The sequence below is a fragment of the Pteropus medius genome, unplaced genomic scaffold, assembly GCF_902729225.1.
Source record: "Pteropus medius unplaced genomic scaffold, Ma_sr-lr_union100, whole genome shotgun sequence".
Lineage (NCBI taxonomy): Eukaryota > Metazoa > Chordata > Mammalia > Chiroptera > Pteropodidae > Pteropus > Pteropus medius.
This window is the reverse complement of record NW_024355203.1, coordinates 321,427-345,102: the sequence shown is the minus strand read 5'-3', so window position 1 is coordinate 345,102 and position 23,676 is coordinate 321,427. Positions and strand designations below refer to the sequence as shown.

Genomic DNA, 23,676 nt, shown 5'->3' with positions numbered 1-23,676 from the left:
CCATGTGGGCTGTATCTCACAGGTAGTATTACAGAGCTTTATGTGTATGTTTAAATATATTACAACTCGAATCTATTTTTCTGGTAGAAAAATAAATATAATTGGCCATATATAACAGTCAAGGATTGCATAGAAACCCATAAAATTCTCTCTATATTTAACCCAGAAGAAATTTAATGCAATGTATTGGTTATTCAACTGATGAAAAGTTATACAGGAAAGGAACAATAAACCTAATACTTAGCAACGTGAGAATGTCACTCCCACCTTTGGGCTCCTGGAGCCTAAAAGTTGGTGTTGACAGGATCTAGAACCATAATGGGCCAGAATGATGAGGGCTAGAACCGAGGAGAAGATGTAGCCATTGAAGGAGAAGCCACCTGATGCAGAAAGAGAAAAACTTGGGTTACTCCTCTCTTTCTTATCTAAAACCTTTTGTTAGTACCTCTTTTTGCCTGAAATGAGATGACAGCCAAATGTTCGAAAGCTTGGGATTTACAGATTCAGCCCATGTATAATAGAGGGTGGAGCAGGGAAAGGGTAAGAAACCGTTCTGAGGGCAAATAGTCTAGGATTAGCATAATAAATGGATGCTAACAGATTAAATGAGAAAAATCATATCTAAATTGATATAAGAAAATATTTTATAAAAATAAGCACTTATTCATGATAAATAAGATATGTTATCAGATCAGATAAAGGATATCCACCAAAACAAAACAGAACAAAACAGAACAAAAACAAAATTAAAAATTAAAAATCCAACAGAAAAATGACATACGTAATGTTGAAATGTTAAAAGCTTTTACTTGAAAATAGAGTAGACAAGGAAACCTGGTATAACCATTTCTAGTCAACATTTTACTAAAAATTTTACATAGTACAGTAATAAGAATCATAAGTAATCAAAGGGATAAGGATTAGAATATAGGAAACACAGCTTTTATAATTAGCAGATGATTAGACTGTGCATGATAAAATCTAAATAAACTAAAGATAAGATGTTCAATCATCTAAGAGAGTTTATAACTATAAGAAATGCTAAAGTCAATCAGGTGAAACCAAAAGACACTATACAGTAATAGAAGCCATTTGAAAAAATAAAGATCACCGGTGAATATAAGTAAATATAAAAGTCGACATTATTGTATTCTGGTATGTAATGACTCTTTTTGTTTCTTATATAATTTAAAAGACAAGTGCATAAAATAATAATTATAAATCTTTCTTAATGGGCATACAAATATAAAGATGTAATTTTTAGAAAAAAAATAAAAACCAATATCTCTTATGAACATAGATGCAGACATTTCTGAAGAAAATAATAGTAAAAGGAAACAAACAATTCATAAAAAAAGATTATACACAATGACTTCGTGGGATGGATCCCAGGAATGCAAGGCTAGTTCACCATAAGAAGATCAGTCAATGTAATATGCCACATTATAAGAATGAAGGAAAAAAAATAATCACCTCAGTAGATGCAGAAAAAGCATTTGACAATATTTAACATCCTTTCATGATAAAAACATTCAGCAAACTAGAAATATAAGAGAACTTCCTTAACACGATAAAGGGAATTTATGAAAACACATAGCTAACATCACACTAAATGGTAAGAGAATGAAAGATTTACCCTCAAAGTTATGAACATGGCAATATCCAACGGTTACTGTATTATTCCATTTATATAAAACTCTCGAAATGACAAATAAGTGTCATTTTGTAAACAAGCGTCACAATGTGACTGGGAAAATCAATGGTTTCAAGGGCTAGGGTTTGGGGGAGTGCAAACAAGTGTATTTCTTTGGAGTGTTGGAACAGTCTATATTTTGATTGTGATGGTGGTTAAAAAAATTTATATATGTGGCAAAATTTCATAAAACTATATATCAAACAAATTAATAGTTTAAAACCTTCCCCAAAAAGGAATCATTAAGTCCGAATAGTGTCATTAGTGAATTCCATCAAACATTTAAGGATGAAATAATACAAATAATCTGCAATCTTTTCCAGAAAATAAGAGAGAGAAGTATTCTTTATTTTTTTCTGTTTAAAGACACCTTCTTTAATATATATTATTGATTCATTTACATTGAACTCATGCCAACTGCACTATAATTCATACCTGAATGAAGCTTATCTGACACACATATTTTCTCCATAAGGTACGTCACAGGCTCCTTGTGCATAGAAACACTAGACAGCACTACACTTGTGGGCCATTTTAAACAGCCAAATCAACAAAAAGCACAGAAATGTTACAATCATGGCACTAAAAAGACCAGAAAAATGATGCTTGTTTATAGGATGGGAAATGAAATAAGAAGATTGCCTTGTTCCACCTCAGCTGAGAACGTGAGCATCAGGCAACTCAAACTTTTTACTGCCTGGTGCACGTCCAGGAATCTGTGACAAACTGTGAGTATTGATTTAGGAGTTACAAATAAATTTTAGAGAGTAGGTGAATTCACAAATATAGAATCCTCAAATAATGAGGATCAACAGTAATTGTGTATCTTTCATTTTTCTGAGAGTTGCTGTCAGGATTTAGGGTTGTTGACACAACTAATTTGGTTTTCTGAGTGTGGAGATGTCATTTGGCATCAATTCTGCGTTCCACTCTCAGCATTACCACCTACTCACCACATGCCCTCATGAAAGTTCACTGGCCTCCGGAGCCTGAGCTTCCTCAGTGGTAGAATGGAGAGAACATCCTGTAACCAAAGGGGGAATGCAAGGGTGAATTGAGAGAATAGATGAGGAGTACCCAGGACAATGCCTGGCAAGATGCCGATTAGGTGACAGCTTTTTTTGTTGCTGTTTGATGCCGTTTGTTTGTTTGACAAACAACTTTTTTCAATTACACTTGACGTTCAATATTATATTAGTTTCAGGTGTACAGCAGAGAGGTTAGACGTTTACATAATTTATCAAGTGATTCCCCCAACAGTCTAGCACTATAGTTATTACAGTATTATTGACTACAGTCCCCGTTCTGTTCTTTACATCCCCTTGGCTTTTGCATAACTACCAATTTGTACTTTTTTTGCCTTTGATTTATTATTATTATTATTATTTTACATTAGTTTCAGGCATACAGTACAATGGTTAGACATTTATGTAATTTATGAAATGATCCCCTCGATTACTCCATCACCCATCTGGCACTACTCACAGCCATTACAGTAATATTGACTGTATTCCCTATGCTGTATTCTACATCCCCGTGCCTATTTTCTAACTATTAATTTTGCACTTCTTCATCCTTTCCCGTTTTTTACTTATCCTCCCAACCTCCATTCCCATCTGGCAACCATCAAAATATTTTCTGTATCTATGACTCTGCTTTTGTTTTGTTTGTTTGTTTTTTTGGTGTTGTCGTGTGAGTTTTTTATAAAATTTGAATATTAATCCTTTATCAGATTTATCATTGGGTAATACCTTCTCCCATTCAGTATGTTTTTTTCTTTTTTTTTTAATAGTTTCCCTTGCTTTGCAAAGACTTTTTAGTTTGATGTAGTCCCTAGAAAAGCATTCTTAATTTTTTTAGGAGCATCACCCTAACCCCAAAACCAGATAGATACATTAGTAGAAAACTACAAAGATCTCTCATGAACATAGACCAAAAGAAAAATCTTAACAAAATAATAGCAAATAGATTTCAGCAATATGTAAAAATAATAATTATTACCTAGTGGGGCTGATTTCCAGAATTCAGGCCTGAATCAATATTTATAATTCAATTAGTGTATTTCATTATATAAAAGACCGAATAAGAAAATTAATATGATCATATCAATAGATGTAGATAAATAAGTTGAAAAATTTAATACCCATTCATGTTAAAAAATTGAAAAATTAGGATTAGGAAGGAATTTCCTTAACCTTATAAAAAGTATATAAGAAAACTATAGCTAACATTATACCTAATGATGAGAGAGTGAATGCTTTCCCCGCAAGATTAGAAATGTAACAAGGATGTCCTCTCATTATTCTTATTCACTATTGTAATGGAAGTCCTATCTTGTGCAAAACAAGTGATAACAAATAAAAAGTATACAGATAAGAAAGGGATAAATAAAAAGTATATCTTTTTGAAGAGGAAACAATGGTCATTGTCAAAAACCTCTAAGAATCTACAAAGAAAACCTCCTGGAATTAATGACAGAGTATAATTGCTTTAGTATATGCCATCAATAAAAAATTGAAATTAGAAATTTCAAAAAGCAAAAACATTTACAGTTACACAAAAATGAAATACTTACATATAAATCTAACAAAATATATGTCAGGTCCATTTGTGGAAAACTACAAAACTCTTATCAAAGAAGACCTAAATAAATGGAGGAATAGTCTCTCTTCATGAATTGATAGATGTACTACATTAAAATGTCAGTTATTTCTAACTTGATATATAGATTTAATGCAATTCCAATCACAATTCTAGCAAATATTTTTGAAAATATTGACAAAACTGATTCTAACATTTATATAGAGTGGCAAAGGTTCTAAAATAGCCAACACAAAATTGAAAAAAAAAATGTTTAAAAACTTAATATAAAGCTTAATATAAAGTTATAGTGATCAAGACAGCATAGTGTTGATGAAAGAACAGACAAACAGATCAGTAGACCAGACTAGAGAGCCCAGAAATAGACCCACACAAATATAGTCAAATAATTTTTGACAAAGGCACAAAGGCAAATAAATGAAAAAATAATTTTTTCACCAAACAGTTGGACATTTACATAGGAAAAAGTTGAACTTGGACATAAACCTGATACCTTACACAAAAATTAACTCAAAATAAGTTACAGAACTAAATGGGAAATGCAAAATTAAGTAGCTCCTAGAAGAAAACACAGGAGAAAATCAGTGACTTTGGGAGTGGAGATGAGTTTTAAATACAATATCAAAAGCATAATCTATAAAGAAAAAAATGGTAAGTTGGAGTTTGTTAAAATTAAAAAGGTTTGCTCTGTGAAAGACACTGTTAAGAGAATGAAAAAAACATGCCATGATTTGAGAGAAAATACTTGCAAATCACATATCTGATAAAGGACTTGTATCTGAATGTACAAAGACTTCTTAAAACTCAACAATAATAAAACAAGCAACCAGTAGTGGTTTGAATGGTGTCTCTTAAAGATATGTCCATGTCCTAACCCCTGACACCTGTGAATGTGACCTTATTTGGAAACCGTCTTTGCTGATGTAATTAAGTTAAGGATCTCTAGATGTGATCATCCTAGATTTAGGATGGGCCCTCTATCCAAAGACAGATGTCATAAGGGAAAGACAGAGGGAGAATTGAGACAGATGTACAGAGGAGAAGGCCATGTGAAGACAGAGGTGGAGGCAGAGATTGGAGCAATGCATTTATAAGCCAAGGAACACCAAGAATTGCCGAGTTGCTATTAGAAGGTAGGAGAAAGGCCTGAAATGGATTCCCCCTCTGAGCTTCCAGAAGGAACCAACTCTTCTGACAGCTTTATTTCAGACTTCTGGCCTCCAAAACCATGGAAGAATAAATTTCTTGTGTTGTAAGCCACCAAATTTGTGTTTATTACAGTTACCCTAAGAAAATAATATGTGATCCTACCTGTTTTTAAAGTGGGCAAAAGATCTGAACAAATATTTCACAATAGAAGTTATAGAGATGGCAAATAGACATATGAAAGGATGAACAACATAATTTTGCATTAAAGAAATGCAAGTTAAAATAACAATTAGTTACCAGTACATACCTATTAGAAAGACTAATACTAGTTACTAGCAAGAATGCAACTGGATGTTGAAAATGCAAAATGGTACAGCCATTTTGGAAACAGTTTGGTAGTTCCTTATAAAACTAAACATAGTCTTGTCATACAATCTAGAAACTGTGCTTTTAGATATTTATTCAACTGATTCAAAAACTTATGTCAACACAGATAACTTCACATAAATTCTTATAACAGCATTATTCATAATCACCAAAAACCAAGATGCCTTTAGTAGGTGAGTAAATAAATAATCTGTGGTATGTACGTTCAATGGAATACAACTCAGCAATAAAAAGTAATAAACTATCAATTAATGAAATAACTTGGATGAATCTTAAATGCATGTTGCTAAGCAAAAGAAGCCAGTCCAAAATGCTGCATACTGCATAATTCCATTTATATGACATTCTGAAAAAGTCACAACTACAGAGACAAAAAACAAATTAGTAGTTTCTAGGATTTTTTTAAGGGGAGAGGATAGTTGAAAAAATGAAGCACACAGGGTTTTTTAGGATGATGAAACTATCCTGTATGAAACCATAATGGTGGATATGAGGCACTGCGTATTTTTCAAATCCCATAGAAGATTAGAACACAAAAAACATGAACCTTAATGTATGCAAATAAAAAATCAATTCAGAGATCTAGGTATCCCAGGATGGAATGCAGACTGTGACAAAAGAAATCTAGCTATATTACAAATGTATGAAATAACATTAATGAAGAGGATAGGGAAAAAGAAGTGCTGACCTAAGTAACTTCGGAAACGAGAGTATACTGTAAGACTACAGAAAAAGGGACTGTAAATAGATACTCTATTCTTGCTGGTAAAGTTGCTTCTTAGAAGGGTATGGCCTAAAAATCTGAATTCAATATACATGTATATTGAGGTTGAATAAATAAATATATGTATGGTAGATACTTGGAGCCAATTTTCTCAGAGGTAAACAAAGAGGGAAGGCTAAAATAAATTATGCAATACTAGATTAGAGTTGGGAACATTAGTATGACTCATGTTTAACTTAATATAGATACAGATGGACAAATACGGAAATAATTATAAGTATACATACATGTGTGGGCTAGTATACAGACATTTTTTAAGCTCTATCTTCTGAAAGGGCTTAGAAGCAATAAGACTAGTAGCAATGGAACAATTTGAGCAGGAAAATAAATAACCTAATATTAGATTATTACCCAAAGTATAAAATACATATTCATGAGTTCATACTGTTAAAATAAATGACTAAATAAATAAATCGGAGAATAGACAAATCTTATGTATAGAATAATTCCAAATAATTTATGTAGCCACACCACCCTCAATGAGGCAGAGCATATCTCCCCATTCTTTAAGCATGGGTTGAACATAGTAACTTCTTTCCAAAGAGTACTGTATGGAAAAGGGGGCGGAGGAAGTAACTTTACTTGAAGAAACTTGACAAACACTACCTTAGGTAGGTGATCGAGATGATATCATCGGTTGATAAGTCAGGCCAATAGTATGTGCCCTTGATAAAATATGATAAAAATGGCACATCACTCCTGAGGCCTTCTTCCCAAGAACCCATAGTACCAGTGTAATCATGTGAAAAATATCAAATACATTCCAATTGAGGGACATTCTACAAAACACCTGACCAATACCCCCGCCCCTAAACTGTCAAGGTCATCAAAAATAAGGAAAGTTTAAGAAACCGTCACTGTCTAGAGAAGGCTTGGAGAAATGATAACTAAATGCAATATGGTATCATGGTTGGGATCCTGGGCCGGGAAAAGGACATTAGGAAAAAAAAATGAAGGAAATATGAATGAAGTATGGACTTTAGTTAATAATAATGTGTCAGTATAGGTTCAATAGTTGTGATACATATATCATCAACAATAGGGGAAAGTAAGTGCTGGGTATAAGGGAACCAACCCTCTGTACTATCTCTGCAACTTTTCTGTAAATATAAACTATTTTAAATTTATAAGTTCATTTAAAAATAAAGGATTTTTAATAAACATAAGTACTACAACTTGTGGTACACTTAACTAGTGTTCACCAATGTCCAATTCTCCCTTTCAGCCACCCTTGCCTATGGCCTCCCAGATCTGACAGCAGGGGCAGGGCTCCATGGAGACCCCTCTGTTCTGGCATGGGTGGTTCCTTCAGACCTCACTCAAAGCCTTGGTCTTCTGTTAGGGCCTGGGACCCTTCCCTCTGCTGGCCTGAAGCCAATACCTTGGTCCAATACTATTAGCAAACTGAGTACCATAGGGGGCATTCAGAAGGAGCTAAATCAGGTGATTCCTGACCCTGCCTACCAGGGCTGAAAGCAGGAGTGGTACTCTGTGGGATACCCTCCAATCTGGGGTGGGTGGTTCCCTCAAATCTCACTCAGGATTTTTATCTTACCTCCCGTCAGGACCTGGATTCCTCCTCCATCTGCTGACCTGAGACCTCTGCAGTCATACCAAAGGCTTCACTACTCTAGAAGCCAGAGGCAGAAATAAAGAGAAGACACTTCATGAGACCCCCGCATAGGGCCTCCCAGGGCTGACAGCAGGGGTGGGACTCTGAGCTGGTCACACTGTTTTAGAGGAGGAAACATCCTCAGTCCTCACCTAGGTTTCTAAACTTGATTCACAGAGGGTCCTCAGACTCCTCCTTTCGCTGAACTGAATCAGCCAGCCTTAGACCAAGGCCAACTCACCATCTCCCAGATTGCTGGCCTCAACCGCAGTCTCAAGAGGGTACAGTGAAGGAATACCTGTGTTTAACAACCTTGCCCAATGCTGCAGAGGCTGACACCAGGAGCAGGGCTCTGTGTGGGGCAGTCTGTGTGGCATGGGCAGTTCCCCTAGAGTTTCCTCCTGCTTCTCACTTTCATTTCTATTAGGGCCTGAGATCCTTCTCTCTGCTTACCTGAGGCTGACACTTTAGTATAATGACATCACCTTTCATTGAAAGGTAATACAATTTACTACAGATCATGTAAAAGTGTTGAGAGTAGCTGATATAGAATTTTAAAAAATTAATTCGATCAAGCTAGAGTTACTACAATAATAAAGAACTTTGGACACCACATATCGCCATCAACTTCAGTCAATTTAACAAGGAGCCACACCATCCATAATGATTCTTTCTACCTCTTCTGTAAAATGCTTACCCACCTGAGGCCAGCCCTCTAGCCCAGACAGTACCTGGTGGTAACATAGAACACCAAACAGCCACAGGACATCTGCCCTATGGATGCAGAGAACTCAGGAACTAAAGGAGGCAGTCTAAGGTAAGGATAGTATCTAGATCATAGATCATTTTGTAATGATATAGCCCCAGCTTCAGTACTGGAAGGGCACCGTACATAGGAGAAGAAGTAGCCTTCTCCATCAGACATCAAGACAGCTCTCAGCCCCGGCACGCTGGCAAGGATGCATGGAACTCCCAGAATAGTGAAAAGATGTAATTCTCTCAGATGCCATTAATAACATCACTTTGTGGGTTATACAGAGGAGCCAGCTATCCCTGCCTGATATTGGGCAAGGCATATTTTAAGGTAGGAAGGGGTATCAGGCATGCCTTTGATCCTTTCATCGAATAGATCTGCCCACTCAGATTACTGTGCAACTTTAGGCTGGTGATAATGATTCATAGATTCTCCAAGCCTTTTCCTGGAAGTTATCCTGGACCCTCCAAGGTTCCACAGGTTCTCTTCTATTTTTTTTCCACTATATGCTAAGCTCTGAATTCAGAACCCTGACTGCCAGCCTGCTCTGGGCTATCTGGACTTGGTATAGTTTGTGGTCTCTCTCATGGATTCTGGAAAATTGTCTACCCCTCAGGCATCCTGATGCTCCCCACTAATGGAGGGTATCCTGTCTAGACTATTCCCTGGGACCTAAGTCATTCAGACCAAATCCTTGCTTCTTAAAGAAAATGGAAAAAAGTCTTATTGACATACAATTTTAAAACATCAACCAGATATACCCCAGTACTCAAGATATATTGCAAAAACCCTGCTTTATGTAGATAAGGAATTATTTAATGAGGAATTAATTTTTGAATAACATAATTAGAAAAAATGTAAATACAAAATAAAAGAACAGTGAGAATACACAGTTAGAATTGATCAAATAAGCCATATGATTTCATTCATAGATATAGAGAACAAACTGATGGTTGCCAGCTGGGAGGTGGGTTGGGAGGATGGGTGAAGAGGGGAAGAGATTAAGAAATACAAATTGGTAGTCAAGAAATAGTAATGGGGATGTAAAGTATAGCATAGGGAATATAGTCAATAATACTGTAATAACTAGGCCCGGTGTAATATGGGTCCTAGATTTATCGGGGTGATCACTTCATAAGTTATGTAAAAGTGTAATCACTGTGTAGTACACTTGAAACTAATATAATATTGTATGTCAACTGTAATTGAAAAAATAAAAAATATTTTAAATTGATTAAATAAAATGCCTTGAGGCTTTAGGATATTCTCATATATTAATACATGAGACTATAAATTGGTATAGCATTATTGAAACAGAATATTAGCAATATTCAAAAAAATTTATGATCATCATTCTACTTCCACTTTAACCAAATATTCACTTCTGTCTTTACTATAAGAAAACATCCACATTTGCCCAATAATTTATGTTTCATGATGTTGATATCAGTTCTATTAGTTAAAGCAAAAAATGGAAAACAACTTGTGTGCCGTCGAAGAAAATGCTTAAATTAATTATGGTATATACATACTTTTAAATACTTGAGAGTAGTTAAAAGTGAGATGGATCAGCATATACTCTCACAGAAAGATTCTGCATTTATTTCATTAAATGGCAAGGGCAAGTGGCAAAGTAGTATGTACCTCAATATCATGTATGTTAAAAAAAACCTCATATTGTATTTTTCTAGCAAATCTATGTAAGAAAAAGCCCAGAATATATTTTAATGTAATACATACAACATTTTAAAATTATGATTACTTCTGAGAAGGGCTGAATTTTAAAGGATAAAGAATGGAATTTCTGATTCATCTATATTTTCAGAATTTTATTAGCATCAAGAATATGTGCACTATTTCTTTTATAATTAGTATACTTAAGTAAGACTAACAACAGAAATAGTAGCTGTGTGTTATTCAGATAAGTAACTGCTAGTGGACATAATAGAAGAACGCTGAAATCTGAATGTCCTAATACTATAAGAGTTTATTTCTCATGCACATTAAATCTGACATGGGTAGGCAGAGTGTCCACTGTCAAGTGGCCCAGGCACCCAGGCTACTCCCATCATGTGACTCCACATCTCAGCCCAGGATCTGCTGAATTGAACAGGAAGCATGGAAGTAGCATTCTGACTCTCAAATGCCTTGGTCTGGAAATGATAAACTTTGCTCCTGTTCACATTTCAGTGGCAACGGTTGTCAGAAAACCCTTTCTAATATAAGTGGACTGGACGATAGGCCCCCTGTGCCCAGGGAGGAGAGCGAGACACACGTGGGTGAGCACTGGCAGCCTCTCCATCAACAGTTACAGAGTGGGTGATCAGTAAAGTGCAGCACTTACGCTCTGAATACAAAAGCTCTCTTCATTCTTAGAGAAGATTCTGGGAAGGCCAAAATTGCCTTGCTGCACTCCAAATTGTTCTAGTACCTACTATGTGACCAGTGTTTTCAAACACAGGATCATACCAGTTTTCTAAAGGACACTGTAAGTCTCAGCATGGAGGGGGTCACTTTCTTCACTCTATAGCAGGGGTCTACAACCTCCAGGCCGCGGACCAGTACCAGTCCGTGGCCTGTTAGGAACTGGGCCACACAGCAGGAGGTGAGTGGCGGGCAGGTGAGCGAAGCTTCATCTGTACTTGCAGCCGCTCTCCAGTGCTAGCATCACCGCCTCGGTGCCACCTCAGATCATCAGGCATTAGATTCTCATAGGCATACCGGTCCCTGATGCCAAAAAAGGTTGGGGACTGCTGCTCGATAGCACCTTTCCGCGTGACCTTTTCAATAACCTCTATAATCTCAATACACTGAGAATTTTCTTCTTCCTTTTGCTGCCAAAGTTGCTTTGCAGGTGTACTAAGGTTGTGAAAGCAAATTTAAAATAAAGATATCTGAATTATCTAGGTGGGTCCAATATAATGACATGAGCCCTTACAACAGAGAACTTCTCTGGCTGGAGGCAGAAGAGAGATGCTATGTGTGCTGCAGCTGACAGTCAGCTAACAGTCAGCAAGGAAACAAGGCCTCAGTCTTATTACCGCAAAGGACAGGAGATTCTTCCCAGAGCTCATGGTCAGAGGGAGGCCTGCCTACCAAAAGCTTGAGCTTGTCCTGTGAAAATCCAAGCTCAGAGTCTCACAGAGCCAGTCCAGCCTTTACCCCTACGGAAACGTAGACAGTACTTACCGAGATAATAAATATGTGCTCTTGTAAACCACTAAATTTGTGGTAATTTCTTTCAGCAGCCACAGACAACTACTATAACTTCCTGAGAAGTTATACAGGGTCTGCTAGAATCCAGCATCTGCTCGTGGTTGCTACACAGTAGTTTCTCGGGCCTTCCTCATCTCACTTAGGAGGGAGGCTTGGGTTGTTGGCCGCTTAGTTAAGCTCATTCATTAGTGTATGGATTCAGTGGCCAGTCTCCAGTTAAGTCGCCAGTTTAAATTCTCCTTTCTTACTAATCTCGTCTGGTTCTGAAACCTCCTAACTTCAAGGTTATCTATCTTTCAAGAGCTAGTAGACTCTGTGCCAAATCAGACTCTACTCACAAGCCGATTTGGAAAAAAACATTTTTTGAGAGTGTGGTGGAAGCACCCAGAGCAGATGAGCAGACATCTAAAGTTCACTGCCGGAGTAAACAACCACGTGGACAAGGCTGTTGTTATCAGAGGGGTTCCATGGTCAGGGACAGGACAGGCAGAGGACATCTGCAGGGAGCTGGAGTGCTCTAAATCAGGGGGAGGCGGGTGATTCTGGGCTGTTTGTTCCACTGGGAGCAGAGTGTAGCTTTATGAAAGGAAGCGGGGGAGAGCTGGAAAGCAGGTTAGGATCCAGACTTAGACATGAGGGCACACTAGGGAAAACCTAGGGGAAGCACAGGGTTATTCAGAAAGTGCTGGGTGATCCCATCACCAAGTAGAGTCAGCTCTAAAATTACCTTGTGGATAGAGGTCAGTGGACCTTAGGCAAATGCAGCCCATAGAGAGTCCCTATGTGGTGTTTAGTTTTCATATTCACCTTATTAATACACCTGGGTTTAATACATTGGCTAAATAAAAAGTTTCCCTTTTTTTATTTGAAGGGAGACATTGTGGATTAGTGAGAAGAGAAATGAATTAGGGAACTGTTGGCTTCAGGGGGAATTGTGGAACAGTGTAGGTGCTAGACTGAATTCAGACTGGGGCTCTAGTCCCAGCTCTGTCACTTTACCTAGATGAACTTGGGAAAATTGCAAAGTTCTATGAACCTCAGATTTTCATCTGTGAAATGGGTTTGATAAGTAGTCTCCTTGCTCTTGGTTCACATGTATCTTGTTAAGTAGGAATGTTGGAATGTAACTTATGCAAGACACTGGCAGTGTCTAGCATGTATTGGGTTTTACTAATTTTCAGTTATTACTATTATTATTTTCACCCTAAAACCTACCAATCTCCCCTGATTTTTGTTTGTTTGTTTTCATTTGTTTTGTAATCCAGGAAATGTCAGAGAATTTGCAGCTGTCTAGGATGTGGCACAAGAAGTCAGCCAATAGATTGCTTATCATGTTAAACTAAGTTACTCGTCGTATAACTTTTTTGAGGATACCTTATTTATTGTTGGTGTTAGGGAATCTGCCCCAGTTCGATGCAACTCAAAACTCCTGGAATTTCTGTCAAAGTCTATTTCCATGTCTCCCTTACATCTGCCCTTCCATCCAAAACGTTTGCATTTGCAATTATTTCACCTCCGTCACAGATCTAGTTCTAACTTAGAGTTTACCAAATTACATTTCAGATAACCTAATTAAAATGGCCATTTAATGGTTGAGCTATGCCTCTCCCAGCCCAGGGCAAGGAGTGCCAGCACAGTGGCTTCTGAGCATCCCATCTCTCGTGAGTCTCACCCTATTTCTCAGACACTCTCTTGTTATGATGTATGCAAATCACCTATCTTGTGAACTCTGTTCTCCTGCACTAGGACAAGAGCACAGCGCCTCTTTCATTTCTGTCCCAAGTGATGATTTCTTTCTGCTTTATCCATGATCTTAAAGTCAGTGCTTGAAGCAGTTTTCCATTCCAGGCTTCAGCCTCTCAATCTGAAACACATCATCTGAGGTTTTGGCCTCTGCCCACCACTCAAAGAAATTTATCTGACCCACCACCTGGCTTAATTAATATTACCTCACACTGAAGGACTCTAAGTTTCCCAAGGTCTCAAACTCCTTGCCACAGGCATTTACATTTGACTGTTCACACCTAAACCCTCCAAGTCCTCATGCCATCTTTTGACTTGTCCTTTTGGTCGTACTGGATATCTGACAATATTCCTTACATCATAGCTACCCCAAGACTTTAAACTTCTATGGGCAGGGATGGTTTGTGTACAGCCTAGCATTCCCAGTACTAACATGGAGTTTGCAAAGAATAAATGCTCAATTATTGTTGGAGAAAAAAATGGGCCACTAAGAAAGAGGTCTAATTTATTAAATATAATTTCTCCTACATTCCTGAATAAGCTAAATCTATCCATATATATAATTATAAAACATACTAAAAGTCATAAATGAAACCAAGAATTCATTAGTTTTTATTGCTCAATTTCTTGACTTGAACTATTACACTGTTATTTCACATTTCCAAACAAATGTCTCACTACCGCCATGTTACCTTGTTCCAAAACACTAAATAAGATAGAACTTTTCCCCTTCATTTTACAAAATAATCAAACTTACTCTTAAATCTCAATCACAGAAACAAATGCTTGAGTCTATCATTCATAAATTTGGATTATGAAGGTCCTTAAATCTTCTATTAAAAGAAAAATATTTTTTAATTATCCAAGTTACCACATAGAACAGAAACATAATTATGTTATATATACTATACTGTCTCCAGCCCCACCCCAACCTCTGCTCCTTAGAACGTGAACTTCTTTCTTGAACAAGTGAAGAACTTGCCTCAGACTTCACTTAGTGTAGGAGGAGCTGCTGATCAAGGCCTTGGAGTGTGCACTGGCAATGGCAGCAATACGAGCCTTGGCTGCTGCTCTGGCCTGTGCTCTCTCTTCTTCATCTTGTAAAGCCTCTTCATACCAGGATGAGTAGGCACTTGGTACGGTATCATGGATCTTGGCTATAAATTCTAGGACTTTCATCTTGGTAGTTTCAACATAGGCTCTTGGACCCCACCGGAACTCGAAGCATGGAGGATCACTATCAGGCACCTGGCAATACTCTAGGTAATTTTCTTTCACCAAATCCTTGGTGATAAGCTTCTTGGGCTCTCCAAATATGAAGTGATTCCTCCCCTCATATAGCCCCATCACATTCAATATTTGCCAGATTTGCTCCTCGGTGGCACAATTGCCCATCATGAAGATCGCACCTAGAATAGTCATCAACAGGCCAGTCTTGGGAATCCCTCTGTTACCACTTGCCATTGCATCATAGCTTAGGTCCAGCTTGTTGACGAGGATATAGATGTGCCGATAGGGATCCATTTCCTTGACATCAAGGCCAAAGACCATCTCTAGGTGCGCAGAGGCTTTCTTGAGGATCTCCAGGAAGTGTTTCCTGTACACTTGGATTACATTTCTCAGCATTTCTCCCTTGGTAATGTGCTCTTTCATCTGATACTTGTACAGCAGATAATATACCAGCAGAATCACCTTCTCATCTAGAGGGCCTCTCTGGGAGGGCTCAGTAGTGGGCTGGGCCTGGGAGGATCTTGGCCATTCCTCTACTTGGTAGTTGGCGTCTTCGTTCGATGTTGCTGCAGTAGTGGCTGTGGATGGGGCTCTCTGAGGACCCTGGGGATTGCTGCATGACCCAGCAGCAGACAAACTTTTGAAACGAGAAGAGGAGGAAGAGCAAAGCTCTCCTCCCCCTGCTGCAGTGGCCCAAGCGCTTACTGGATTCTGGGGCTCTGCTCGTGCCTGGCCGTGTCTTTCATGGGCACGGAGCTTGCTCTTCTGACCCTGAGGCATGGTGACTTTCAACAAGGGCAACAGGCACCAGTGTGGGCAGGTGACTCAGTGATCTGAAGGAGAGAGGATGAGATTGTTGGGCCAGTTCAATAGGGAGATATAACCGTGGCATTATTGAAGGCCACCTCTGCAGGTTTCCTTGAGGGTACTGCTCTAGGAACCCACAAGCTGCTATTCTCTGATTTGCTTATGCCCTGAGGAATGTGGCAACAAGTAGGGTGTGCCTTAGCTCCTGCCTGCCACATCTGCTTGGGACTTAGAGTAGAGTCTCTAAGTTAGGGAGTTTTTCAGTTCACATTAAAGGCCATCCCTCCACTTTTGGCAGGACCTGAAGTCCCTATGGTCTACTATTCTGATGCTGACCCCTCATTTCAAAGCTGTCATCACTCTTAGGCCTCAGAGGAGGAACTAAGGGGAACTTTCTTCCCAGGTAGGCACAGGGAATAAAGCACAGGCAGAGTTCTGTGGGATCCTCTCTATCCTGGGGAACTTAGGGATCTCGGTCCTCACTCAGTGCTCTCACTTTACTCCTGATAGGGCCTGGCCTCCTCTCTCTGCTGATTTAAAACTTACACCATCAGAGAAAGGCCGTCCAATACCTGAAAGTCCTGAGGAGGGCCTCAGTGTAATATATTCGCCCTGGTGGCATTTCTCACATGTGCAGAGGTACTCCTGGGGCTGATGACTTGCATAGGACTCCCTGTGACAACCCACCCCCTCCCCCGCCCCTGTTCTATGGTGGGTGGTCCCCTCAGTCCTCACTCAGGGTCCTCAAATTAAGTGTTGAAAAACTTGGACTCCCTCCCTTTAATGACAATGAGGCTGCCCTCTTTATTTTTTTTTTTCAATTCACAGACTATCTTTTATTGTCATTAATCAGAATTTCAATAATTTGATTTTTTAAAAATTATACTCTAAATCTAATGAGACTGCCCTCTTAGACCAGACTTCCCGAGACGGCCAAAGGACAATGCGAGGGGGTGCTCAGCCTCACACCCTTATCCAAGGCCTCCCAACAGTGGTAGGACTTTGTAAGGTCCCCTTTGGTGGGAGTGGGTGTTTCCCTGAGACCTCAGTGTCCTCACTATAACACGCGGCAGGGCCTGGAAGCTCCTCCCCTCTCCTGACACCTTCCTCTTCCCACTAGAAAGTATTAATTTTTCCTTGCAACACCAGAAACAGAAGTCAGGGTGCTTTACATCAATCCGACCTAACTTGCAGCCTCTCGGAGCGAACGTTCTGGCACTCTGTGAGGCCCCGGAAGTTGGGGTGGGGCGCGGGTTCCACAGACCTCACTCAGGGTCCTGGCCTTTACTCCCATTAGGGCCTGGGATCCGGCCCTCTTCTGGTCTGAAGCTGACACCCTGGTTTGATATCCCATCCCACTCGGTACCCTTGGAGGAAATTTCAAAAGTACTCGAAGGTTGCTGTGTCGGTCGATTCTTTTCTGGGTTATTTTAGGGCTAATAGCAGGCATGGAACTCTGGAAATGTCTTTAATCTGGTGTGGCCAGGACCCTTACACTTAACTCAGGGTCTTTACCCTAATTCCAGTCGCGGCCTGGAACTCTTCTGTCCACCGACCTGATGCCGCCCTCCTTATACAGAGGTTGCAACTTCGGACACTGGAGTCGGAAGTCACGGTACTCAGGGCGCGTCACACCTTTAAAGCGCTGCCTGGGGCCTCTCGGTGTGGACGGCAGGGGCAGGGTTCTGTGAGGCCCGTATGTGCTAGGACAGGCAATTCCCTCAGACGTCGCCCAAGGTCTTTTACATTACTCCCGTTAGAGCCTGGAACGGGTCCCTCTGCTGGCTGAACCTGCCACTTTGGTGCGAGGCCCTAGCACCTTCAGTCCTCTGGACGGGGTGGGGAAATTTAGAAGGTTCTCGGAAGTCGCTACATCAGACGATTCCTGCTTGGGTTCTATTTGGGCTGACACGGTGGCGGCGTTCTATGGGTCGACTTCGGGGTGGGACATTTCCTTGGAACTCACGTAGGGGCTATTTTTTTACAAAAAATTCTGGGCTGATGCTGAGTATTCTCTCTCTGGTTAACTAGCGTTAAACCAAGGCCCTCCCAATGTCACGCTCTAGTTTCCAGAGAGCAAAACAAAAGGGCATCTGAGCCTCACAGCCATACTGGGGCTTCCCAGAACTTAGTGCAGGGGCAGGTCAGTGTGCTTCCCGTCTGCTCTGGGGTGGATGGTTTCCTCAGAAATCAGAGTCCTCATACCTTTATTTATGTTACTGCCTGGGACCCCGTTCTCTGTGGCCCAAGGTCAACATCCAGGTCCAAAGTCCTCAAAATCCTGACTTCCCAGAGAGGAAATTGAGGTCAATACTTCAGGTAGTTCTTACACAGAGCCTGCCAGGGTTGAAAGCAGGGGCGAGACAGTGGAGTCCACTCTCTTGTGGAGAGGTCCCCTCAAACTTACCTAAACCCCAAGTTCTCTCTGACGTTACTCTGATTCCTCCTCTTCTGTTAGGGCCTAGGATTCCTCCATCTGCTGGCTGAATCTAACAGGCTGGTCCACTGGCCTCATTGCAAAGTTTTAGATTTTACTATATTTACTACAGATTCTGTAATGACTGGTATAGCTAGCACAGAATCCACATATTTTTTTTTATTTTTAAATTTTATTTTTAAGGGATATTTCATATTTCAAAATATTTAGGAATTCTTTAATTAGAAAAATAATGGCAAGCCCCGTACCCTCCGCTCTAGGGCCCTGGGTTCTGGACCCGGCCTGCCCAGAGCACCCCAGGCAGCGGGGTCCGCAGCCTCTGGGTCCTGCGGGAGCAGGGAAGGAGGCGGGGTGGCCCCGCCCAAGGCGGAATGGCGGCCGCACTGAGGCCCGGAGCCCGCCCCATGCTTGCCTTCCGCGGGCTGGCTGGCTGGCTGGCTGGCTGGCTGGCGGGGCCGTGGAGTTCTACATCCTGTCTTTTCGCTAGGAGGAGAGTGACCTGGAGCGGGGATACATGGCCATCATTTTAGAAAATGAACTTCCTAAACTGTTTCTTGATTTCCTGAACGTGCAACACTTGCCATTTCTACCAAAGGCAGAGTTGTGAATCTCTTGATGAAACAGAATCTTAAGAGTCAAGCAAACTGCCCCACCAGCCGGTGCTGATACGTTCTTCAGGGATCCATACGTCTTACCTGTAGCCAGTGGTCTTCCAATTGCGGTAACTGAAGGAGTTCTCCATGAGATAGTTTACTTTCACCTACAGCCCAGGTAGAAGTCCTACAGGTCCAGAAGAACCTGAAGCAAGTTTGAAAGTTGTAGTCAAGGAAATCGATATCTACCAAATTAACCTAAACTCTGTGACATAACAGCTCTAGCTAATGGTAAAATTCACAATCCCAGCTTAATTCAGGGCAGGGATGGTTCCATTAGAATGGTGTTTTTAAAAATAGAAACTGAACCAGGGTTGTGCTGAGGTCCCCAGGAGCACCAAGTGTGACAAAACAAAGTGACTCTTGGTTTCACTTACACCATTTGCTAATTGGAAACCTCATCCTGAATCATGCTGAGACTGATCAACTTTGGTAGCTTTTTTGTTCAGATTTTTTGACACACCAATCTTTTCATTATGAGATTTTCTCAGCCAGTGATACATTCTGAAGTGCTGGCACAAGGAGAGTATCATAGAAACACACACTGCTAAATGTGAAGAAGGAACTAAACTGGAAATTACATTAATGCTGACAATATTGGGGCACTTTTTAAATCATGGCATTTTAATTTACAGTGGAGTTGCATCAAACCCAGGGGTTAGCTTCTACTGTCAGATTAAATGGAGTATTGTGGTTATCCTTTGAAGTCCTTTAGGCTCCATATCAGAAACTTGTCCATCTACCACAGCCAGTTTTTCCTCCAGTGTTGGAAGAAATGACTGTTTCTTCATTTGAAGACCAATTGAAGTTGTTGGTGTTCGTTTAGGGGCTATTTTGTATATAAACACACACACACACACACACACACACACATAAATCCTCACCGCACACCCTGCTTGCCCTCTAAGAGCCAGGATGTGAACTGACAGTGACTGAGGTAACACTACAGTGACAACACTCAACTCGGTTTACTCAATGTCCATTCATTGAATAGGTGGTATTGCCACAGGATTTACTATTATTTCTTCATTGTTTCTTTTTCACTGACCTCATGTATTGAATTAATGTAAGCTAAATGTGTTGATGACATGATTCCACAGCATATCTTAAAGACATTCATATTTTGAGCAGTAAAGTATACAAGCATATATGCAACCTGTATGTATGTATTTGGGCATTTCATTGAAAACTAATTAATGGCTAGCCTGTTTATAAGTTTTAATAGGCTTCTGTGTAGGAGAAGACTATTTAGATTCAAAACTAATTATCAAATCATCTTATTTGAAAGATATCTTACTACATGTTAGAAACAAGTAAGAACTAAATAATCAAGTGTCATCAACCAAAAATAACTGAATAGTCAAGTGTTGGGGATACTTTTTTAATTGTCTTTGTTATTAGCTATTTTAAGTTAAAAAAAAACAAAAACAAAGAATAAGGTATATTTGGGGGAAAAAAAGAAAAAGAAAGGCAATGGGATTATCTATCCCATTGGCAATGGATTCTAAAAGAACCCATGAATTATATCATTCACATCTCCCTCTTAAGAAACAAAAAATAAACAAAACCTCAAATCACATTGCTATTAAGCTTTCTTGGAGTAAGGAATAAGACCAAGCTACGCTAGTGTACAAAAACCTGAAATTCCAAGCGTGAAAATAATTTATTGATTAGACATCTGGTTTATTCAAGCATTTGGCCTACTGAAGGTAACATTTTGTTTTTAATTTTAAGTCAATTGAGTTGGAGTTAGTACAATAAAAAAGATATAGGTTTGGACTCCGCATACATCTGTCACCCTTAGGCAATTTAACAAGAAACTACACCCCTTGCAGTGTTTCTCCATTCACCCTGTAAATGTTTGCATTGTAGGCAAGCCTCCTACTCCAGTCAGTATCTAGTAGCAACATAGACCACCAAACATAACTAAAGTACAACTGCCCTCTGCTGGGCAAAGGAGTCAGGAACTATGGGAGACAATCTGAGGGAATAACACTTGAATTGTTTTTCAAGACACCTCCACACTCAGCCCCTTACTCCACATCACGGAGATAGTTAGCCTTAGGGAATTCCCCCTGCAATTCCACCCTCCTTGCAGCTGCGCACCCCCTTCCACTACTCATTGGTAATATTTGCCCTATTTTAACTGCCCCCATCACCAATCAATCCCACCCACTTGCACAGCCTCAACCTCAGAGGCAGGAGGGCCACATACAAATAGGAAGAGATAGCCTTCTCCATCAGGCATCAAGATAACTCTCAGCCCTGGTACACTAGCAAGGATGCACGGAGTGCCCAGAGTAGTGAAGAGATGTAGCTCTCCTAGATTCCATCAATAATAGCATGGGTAATGGGAACCAGCTGTCCTCTGCCTGACAGTGGGCAGGGGGCGTTTTAAAGGAGGGTGGGGTATCAGGCATATCTCTGTTTCTTTCATCCAATAGCTCTGTCCACTCAAACCACTCTACAACTCAAGGATGGTAGTAATAATCCAGAGACTTTCTAGCCTATCCATGTAAATTGTCTGGTACCCTCAATCAGATTCTCCACTTTCTCTTCTTCTGGTACCTTTTCTCTATCTTTTGCGAAAGTCTACATACAAGTTCCTGACTGCCAGCTGCCCCACGCTCTCTGGACTTGTTTTAGTATGTGATCTCTCTCAGAGATTCTGGAAATTGCTCTACTCCTAACCCCAGTCCTCCTGGTGTTCCTCGGTTATTGAGGTTTTCCTGTCCAGGCCCATTTCCTGGCACCTGGTCATTCTGACAAATCTTTGCTTCTCAGAATAAAGGGGAAAATTTAATTGACATATCAGAATTCTTAAAGCATGTGCCCAGAGGTATCCTTGTTATCAAGACATCACTGCAGAAATCCTGCTTCATATGAGTAAGGGATTGTGTTCATTTTCTGCTCAAATTAATTACAAAACAGGGAAATACAAATTAAAATAATATTGAGACAATATAATTGTACCAAAAATGTTGCCCCAAATTTAAAATTGATGAAATTAAATGCCTGTGGGAACGTAGGGTAGTCACATAAATTAATTTGTGAGAATATGAATTGGTGCAGCATCAATGGAAGTCAATTTCAGAAATATTCAAAATATTTACAATCATCAAACTATTTTCACTTTAATCTAATTTGCACATTTCTACTTCTTTCCTATAAAAATTCACATTTGCCCAGGAACCATGTTCAAAGTTGTTATATTTCAGTTCTATTAATCATAATAACCAATGAAAAACAACCTATGTGCCCATCATAAGGAGAATGGTTACATTAATTATGACACATACACATTTTAGAATTCTAGGGAATAGTTAAAAGAGTGAACTGGATCTATATGTGCTCTCATAGAAAGATCCTGTGTACATCTTATTCAGTGACAAGGGCAAGAGGCAGTACATGGTTACACATGTATAGTAAAAACTCACAGTGTCTCTTACCTTTTTTTTTTCCTTTTTAAATTCTCCCCTTCCAGTCTGGACAAGTTCTCTGTGTTTTAGTTTCCTCATCTGAAAAATGGGAATAATGATGGTCTTTACCTAGTAGGATACCAGAAATTATTAGAAAAGAGGTCGGAGAAAAGACTCTGGCATCTAGTAAGCACTCAATAAATTTTATGTGAATTTATTTCAATGATTATATTACACAAAGATGTACATGTTTATGCTATAAGTCTCATGCTTCTCGGGTCCCTCATTGAGAAGCCTATGGTTTATATTCTCCAAAGAGAAAAGCTTTGGTTTTGCCTCTCAACTAAACACTCCTTCTTAATATTCTGAGCCTCACACTTTACTCCCTCAAACACATCTCAGTTTGTGTCTATTGAAAACCTGTATATGTAACATGTAGGTAGTGGAGATGGTGAGGAGGAGAGAGATGCCAGGGTAACCCCACAAGAACTTCTTTTCTGGCAAGAGTCATAAAACCTATTATTCTCAAGTGAGGTATACTCTAGAAGCAATAGAAATAAAAATTTATGGTAAGCTGGAGTGAGAATGGGGTCTTCACTCTGCTGTGATCCCTCAGGAGTTTGTCTCAGTGCTCACTGGAGACATTTTAAAAGAGAGTTACGAACAGTGTGTTTTTCTGGCACATATATGTAAGAAAAAGTCTAGAATAAATTTTAAAAATATATGCACAAGGCTTTTCTTTGTGGTTACTTCTAGTAGGGACAGAATTTTACAGGACCATAGTAAGGAGGCAGAATTGGGATTATTCCATATTTTTAGAATTTTTTCGCGTGAAGAATATGTACACTATTTCTTTTATAATTAATATATTTAAGTAAGACTAACAACAGAAATAGTAGCTGTGTGTTATTCAGATAAGTAACTGCTAGTGGACATAATAGAAGAAGGCTGAAATCTGAATGTCCTAATACTATAAGAATTTATTTCTCATGCACATTAAATCTGACATGGGTAGGCAGAGTGTCCGCTGTCAAGTGGCCCAGGCACCCAGGCTACTCCCATCATGTGACTCTACATCTCAACGCAGGATCTGCTGAATTGAACAGGAAGCATGGAAGTAGCATTCTGACTCTCAAATGCCTTGGTCTGGAAATGATAAACTTTGCTCCTGTTCACATTTCAGTGGCAATG

The 23,676-nt window shown here is 39.6% G+C and overlaps 1 protein-coding gene across 1 annotated transcript; it reads right to left on the bottom strand.

Annotated features, from left to right (window-relative positions):
* Positions 1-14,929: 14,929 nt before the first annotated feature.
* On the bottom strand, positions 14,930-15,949 carry LOC120598450 (melanoma-associated antigen B10-like). Its single transcript, XM_039857242.1, has one exon. It carries the CDS (start codon positions 15,947-15,949, stop codon positions 14,930-14,932), a length of 1,020 nt encoding a protein of 339 aa, XP_039713176.1.
* Positions 15,950-23,676: the final 7,727 nt, after the last annotated feature.